This window comes from Diadema antillarum, unplaced genomic scaffold (genome assembly GCF_040938485.1).
Source record: "Diadema antillarum isolate AM-2024a unplaced genomic scaffold, OU_Dant_1.0 seq00000131_RagTag, whole genome shotgun sequence".
Lineage (NCBI taxonomy): Eukaryota > Metazoa > Echinodermata > Echinoidea > Diadematoida > Diadematidae > Diadema > Diadema antillarum.
The window spans coordinates 1,029,889-1,036,840 of NW_027271209.1; the positions used below are offsets into that span (position 1 = coordinate 1,029,889).

At 39.7% G+C, this 6,952-nt stretch overlaps 2 protein-coding genes across 3 annotated transcripts in view; one reads left to right on the forward strand and one right to left on the reverse strand.

Moving 5' to 3' along the window:
* The window catches only part of LOC139727439 (uncharacterized), an 81,151-nt gene extending 80,993 nt beyond the window's left edge, over positions 1-158 (reverse strand). For both annotated transcript variants that reach the window (XM_071638392.1, XM_071638393.1), the window contains exon 1: positions 34-158. The gene's annotated coding sequence lies outside the window, so the exon portion shown is untranslated. The remainder of the gene's footprint in view (positions 1-33) is intronic.
* A 656-nt stretch (positions 159-814) lies between these two features.
* LOC139727440 (large ribosomal subunit protein uL23m-like) lies at positions 815-6,091 on the forward strand. Its single transcript, XM_071638394.1, has 5 exons — positions 815-872; positions 2,820-2,973; positions 4,077-4,199; positions 4,671-4,827; positions 5,513-6,091. The coding sequence occupies exons 2-5, from the start codon at positions 2,960-2,962 to the stop codon at positions 5,663-5,665; spliced, it is 447 nt and encodes a 148-aa protein (XP_071494495.1). The 5' UTR covers positions 815-872; positions 2,820-2,959; the 3' UTR covers positions 5,666-6,091.
* The last annotated feature ends 861 nt before the right edge of the window (positions 6,092-6,952 follow it).

A 6,952-nucleotide genomic window follows, 5' to 3' on the forward strand; every position in this document is an offset into this window, starting at 1 on the left:
AGTGGTCTATGAACAAACTAGTAGTATACTTACCACAGTCCAACCGTCTGCAATCAGCACTGAGTAGTGAAGTTTGTTTCCTTGCCGTATCCACTACAGAGTTCTAGCGTTAGATGTCTAGAGTAGAAATATAGAAAGGTTCAAGCAGCTAGCAGGCGCCTTTCTTTACTGACGCCGTAGTGACGGCTACTACGCAACGCAGATCTGCTCTGTCACTGATTTCTAATTCTATGCATAAACTTGAGTTGAAGTTTTTGTTAATTTGCTTGCTTTTGTTGTTGTTTTTTCTGATGCCCAGACCGCTGGAATCAATGTTATCGGTACAGAAGAAACTGGCTCAGAATCAGTCAGATGTTGAGCTTCGAGCTTTCAGGAGGGAGGGATGATTGAGCTGACACGAAGGCTAGGTAGCTAGCGAAGAGGTTGAAGGCGTGCCCCGCGGGGGTTTGGGGTGAAGTTGGGGCTCCACTTTCGGGTAACTTCTCGGGTACGTGCGTGCACTACTTACGTGGTATCGAGTATGGGAGCTTCTACGCGTCGGAGCTGTTGTGTGTGTTGTGCATGTCGATGTCGAATTCGTGATTACTGGTTTCTGCATAGGATGAACACTGCCCTCTAACAGCCGTATCAATACAGTGCATTACGCGCATGCTGGCTTTGCGCCGTGCACGATTTACCGACCAAGCTGCTGTCTTTTCCAACAACTTTACACACTTTCAAGGCAAGGAAAGCACGTCAGTTTGTGATATACCGGCAAGTTTTAGCAATCTCCTGGGACTGCGAAGGAGCCAAGAGGCGGATGGTAGCGCTTGTCTGTCGCCGGTACTGGTACCTAACATATTATCAGACCTCGTCGACCGGTAGCGAGCGAGGTAAGTTTTATGCCATAGTATTTTGCGTAATCCCATGTGCTTGATTTCCCGTTTGTGGAGTTCGAACAGGGAGCTGTAACTTGCGACACATCCTCCCTCCTCCAGTACCAGGCCAGCTCATGAGCGAGCTCCTCCTCGTCATCATCATCATCGTCATCTGTACGGGAGTGTAGGTAGGTCCTGTCAAGTCTCCCGGTCGTCAGCGCTTGGTGGCATGAGTAACAGTCAAGCGTGGCGTGGGCGTGGATGTCAGACAATTTCAAAATGTTTGTCTGACCAGAACGTGTCTAAACCGGTGTAACGTTAAACGGTGTTTGAAAGAATCTGTACAGTGTCAGTGTAGAGATACTTTTACTACTACTAGCCTTCTAACGTTTATAGACATAGACTCTAGTGGATGTCACAAGTGATGCACTTTATGTAGGCAAACTGCTGTTCCATGTCTGGATGACTCTTTTGCTAAAACAGTTGCTGCGGATTTTCAAACGACAATGGGTGGCAAATTATTTGAAGGGATAGCCTCTTCTCTTGTTCCCCGATGCTGTGATTGTAGTTGTACAAAGAAAGACTGTGTGGGTTGATTCCGTCTAGGTCTAGCCATGTAATTTACAGATAGTATTTTGAAGACCTCTGGATCATGTTCCCTCTTTCCCTCCGGTAATGCAAAGAATGAAGATTATGCTTCACAAGTCTCTCGCTGTAAAAAAGGGTGCTGAAATGAGTCCAGGAAACAGTTTGATTGTTCTACATGTATGCTGAACAGCTTCGATCCTTCTGTCATCAGTCATAAACCTGGATTTCCATATCTAGAACCCCTAACACTGCAATATTCCAAATGCGGTTGAACCAAAGCCTTTGTTGTAAGTTGTACAGTGGCAGGAAAATATCTGGTTTGACATTTACGAAAGATGTTTAATAAGGCCTAGCATTTGGTTAGCCTTCTGGATAGATGAGGAGATGTGTTGGCGAAAGTTGAGCTCACTATATCAATCAAAACACCCAGGTCCTTTTCACAGTTGACATCATCAAATGTAACATTCTCAATTGAGTAGGAACAGTGTATGTTGTTATGCCCAGTGTGAAGGGTTTCACATTTCTGAGAGTTAAGAGGGAGTTGCCAGGTTAGTGACCTCCTCCTTCTTCTACTATGTTATACATGTACTGTGTAACACCCCTTAGTAAGGCTAAGGGGCCAACCGGACAGGGGGTGCACTGATGTTGATAGTGCGGAGAGAGAAGCTTAGAAACCAATGTTAGATCTAAAAGTTGCTTTGCTCTTGGATGTACTAGTCATTGGTAGTGGAGGGTTGCTGTTTTGAAGGAGTCCTTGTTTGTGCTGCCGGTGACTGACACCATGGTACTATTGGTAGGCCTAGTTGTCATGACCGGCGGAACCGGGGTTGTGCACCATACAGAGGAATACATAAGATGTCATCACTTTGGGCCCCCCCCCCCCCACCACTTTTTTTAACCTGGAAGTACATTCGTGGCACTAAAAAGAAATAGAGACCTTGAAATGTGAGCACGGTAATGTTATGTTTTTCCACTGAAGACCCTTTTTTTATGTTTTTTGTTTGTGTGTACACGAAACAGTCATCACTGGGCTCACCATAACCCTGGGGCGCTCCTTGTACACAGTTATACTGTGGGAGCACTTCGCCTTTGGCGTTCGGGCTGTGTTTCGCAGTTAGGCTCACCACTGCTGTTGGTTGAAGTTTGCCAAAAAGTTTACCCGCTTAGAGAGAGTGTGGGCCCCTTGCCATGTTTAACATTCAGGTTAATGGGAGACATACTGTATTTGTTGTAATACTCTGATGTCATATGGCTTTTACTTTTGGAGCTGTTGATCTCCTCACAGAACAACAAAAAGTGAATTGTTTTAATAACTTTCTCATTACATAATGCCCCTTCCCTCCCCTCCCCCCCCCCCCCCTTTTTTTTTTGCAGGCTCTGAACATCAGTGGATTCCTCCATGTGTGACTGAACTTATATCCACTCACAAACCAATCAGGAATATTGGAAGTTACAGATCGCTCCAGGACAGCATTTAACAATTTCATTAATACCACAGCCTGTGAATTGTCAAGATGTCCAAATCAAGGTATGATGTTCAATCTTTTTCTCTCTTTACTACTCCTATTCATTTCAAGTGAAAGAGATATGTAATGCTTACTCGGATAACAGTTGTGTTATGTAACAAGAAAGGAATACCAATTGTAATCATTGCCTGCCTTCCAGACATATTGGTGACTTCATGAAGTAAGGAAGAATTCACACTGCAGGCAGAATATGAATGAAGAGATAAACTGTCACCTGATTTGAAATGATGATAGTGATTCTTTAAAGTAAAAGCAGTGAAACATATTGTCCAGATTATTCAAAATTAAAAGCAGAGAAGCTTTGAGTAAGGTGGGAGAACTGCCATGGAGTATTGTTATAGAGTTACTTTTGGAAGTACTAACACCACTGCAGATAATTTTATCAATTTGTACCTGGCAAATAAAATACTCTCGTTATCATTTCAGGGGTGTACTGTTAACTGAAAGAGATAGAGAAAAGGAGAAAAAGAGGAAGAGATACAATGTTGGGTAGTGTCACTCATCATGTTACTGGTCACATGCAAATTGCCTTTAGAAGTGCTTAAAGTTATGAGAATTTGTTCAATATTTTTATTGTTTCAAGCAAGCGTCGTTATTCACAAAATTCAAAAGAATGTGAAATCTTGTGCTTGCTTGTACAGCCCTGACAGAATTTTTAAAGAATGTTATCATGCATTGTGCCTAATAAGTATGAAAATATGTTGATATCTTAAAGCAGTGTCATTTAGCTGATTTTTTTTTTTTTGTTGATCATATGAAAGTCTTCTACTTTTGTGTGCTTACAGATAGGGATTCAGGCTATGTTTTTTTGTCCCCCCCAAAAAAAAAAAAACAAAAACAAAAACAAAACAAAACAAAACAAAACAAAACAAAACAAAACAAAACAAAACAAAACAAAACAAAACAAAACAAAACAAAACAAAAAACAAAAACAAAAAAACACAAACAAATTATTATTTTTTTTTAAAGGAGAAGGGGTCACTTAATATGACGTCAATCTTAGTTTTCATATTTGTATGGTTTAAGCAGAAGTAATTTGTTCATTTTCTGATAAATGTGATAAACTCTACTTGTTTTTCTTTACTTTTCCTTAATTCTAAAACAGATACCCATTGTACTTCTTTGGAAATCCACAGCGAAGAGTGTTCTTCACAGATTTCTGCATGAAGCTGATAAAGAACAAAAAACCAATGCCACCGAATATGGTCACATTTGAGTGTGATTTACAGTAAGTCCACATTGTAAATTTGATTGAGACCTGCTGTTATGAACTGTCTTAGGTTACATCCCACATTAAGATTAGAATAGTGCCAAACACTGTCAGTATTTGTTACATAATTAGGAAGTGTAGCAACTTGTTCTGATATTAAGTACCTTCTAATGTTTGTTAACTACCATTTTGTTTTCTGTCATTTCCTGCAACAAAAGGTGTTTGTTTTAATTGGCCAATCATGTGGTTTCTCTGAGTAAAATAAGAAAGCAAACAAAATAAGGTTATGAAGACAAGTCCCCCTCTGTAATATTTACTTTATATGCATGGTGCATATTTTCATTGTGATGGCATTATTCATGATATATTTGATGAAGACTTTGTCTCTTATTTCTAAACCCCACATTCCAATTTGTCCGTATGGAGTGACATTTAGCCATAATAAACCATCGATGTGTTTTGTGTTGTTTTGTTCCCATGCTCCTGCAGGATGACAAAGTTTGACATCAAGAACTACCTTCAAAACATCTACAAAGTTCCCGTGGCCAGAGTTAATACCAGAATAGTTTATGTGCCCTTCGACCGGAACCACAAGAACCAGAGGGTCAAGCTGCGGGAAGATTACAAGCTGGCTTATGTCACTCTGGTAAAGTACATTTTGTTTCGTCTTGGTCTTTTCAAAGATGAATATTATGGCAGGCATACATGGTACATATACATCATATTACTGAATTATAACTTGAATAATTGGCATAAAACATTTGCACAGTATCACTTCAAATAATTTCCCCGACTTATCTATTAAAACACGAAGCATACACATGTTTGTTCTACAGACAATTTTTTAAACTGTTGGAAGCCTTGGAATATTGGGTATAAGCAAATGAAAGCATAGTTTTATCATCAATCAAATCATCACACCTGTTTGTTTGTTTGATTGTTTTTTCAGAAGCTTGTTTTGACAAGTTGTTGGAAGATAAACTAATACAAATTGTGCAAAGCATTTTGTGTAAGCCCCAGCTAAAGAATATAGAGTGTGAAATAAATCATGTATCATTCGTTATTACTGTGTAGTTGTATAAAAGTGACACATTATGTAAGAGTGCTCTGCTGCTCAGACACATTCCTTGTATAAGATATGATTGTTGATGTTAGTTTCAGACACTTTAAAAAGTTATGCAATCATATACAAGTATTGTCAAGTGTAGGCACAGATAAAGTAGATATGTTTTTAACTTGATAAGGTGATTACATGTGCCTTTGGCAGAAATTTGAAATTCCAAACTTGCAGTGTATCATTTGTGTACACTTTTTATGTTTTGGTCACGTAGGCTGAAGGACAGACATTTGAATTCCCAGAGTTGTTCCCTGACACGGAGGAGAAGAAGAACGAAGAAATGGCAGAGGAGCTAAAGGATAAGGAGAAGAAAGCCGCCAAGTTATTATCACGGAGAGGTGGTGTTCCTAACTGGTTTAGCATTTGACATCATACACTGACATGTGCTGAGGGCATGAAACAATCTGTTGGATCTCCTGCTGCAAAATTTGCGACCTTGTTGACGTTTCATGCATGGAACACTTGACGAGGAAGACTTATCACCAGAAGTATTATGAAAGTGATAAGAAAAGGTGACATGCCGATAGTGCGGATATGCTGGAAAAGGTCACTGGTCATAGATGGCAGAGGATTTTAGATGACCTGTCTGCTTGCGACTTCAAGCCTGTGATGCAATATGTGCAATGTAAAAGTGTGCATGGTTTGAACATGATTATCTGCTGATATCAGTCTGCAAGTCAATAGTACAGAAGCATTTGCCACACATATATTCATATCAAAGAAATATACCTCTTAAAGTACGATATTCTGCATTAGAGAAGTGAGTATTACCCGGTAAGCGACGATTCTTTGAATGTTGAGGTCAAAATGAAGTCATTGTGTCATTTTCAATATGCTTTTGAAAAGTCACGATACAGGGGAAACTCGGTATAACGAATACTGCTATAACGAGATATCGGTTATTACGAGGAAATTTTCCCGGTCCCAAATTTCCTTCCACACAAGTCTATGTAAAATGCTACTCTTATAGCGAGATCGGCTATAACGAAATAACTGCTATAACGAGATAAATTTTGTGACTTCCAAACAAAGAAAAACATAGCCAATCAAACCTGTTATAGCGAGGTAAAGCAAAATGTCCTCGGGTAAAGCTTTACTTCGCCTTTCCTATCACCTTCCGAGATTGTAAAGCTCGATGCGCCAAAAACTGTCTTGTACACACATATTTTCTTCAGTGCACTCCAGCTAACACCGCATGTTGTACGTGTATGTGTGTGTGTGCGCGCACACTGATACATGCAGAAAATGTGGTGGGACGGCCATAATGTATACATGACATCATCATGACGTTTAGCAGGTGTGATGCAATCTGATTGCTGTGATTGGCTTTCTAGGTAGGGAATTCCCCATCTTCACACACACGCAGTCATAATGTACATACAGAATGTGTCACATACACACACAGCATTGTGCAGACCATATTCCACACACCCATACCATAACCACATACTAATCCACAGACGATCTTGACACAATCGCAAGCTACACGTGTATATAATTTACAAATTCAAACATCTACAATTTATAAGAAACATATTCTTGATAATGGATTTCATTGGCGAAAAACATCTTCTTACAAATAAAGGTGAGTAATTCCCTCACATACATTATCAAGTTATCAGTATTGATTGAAAGATGGTGGATAGTCCCACAT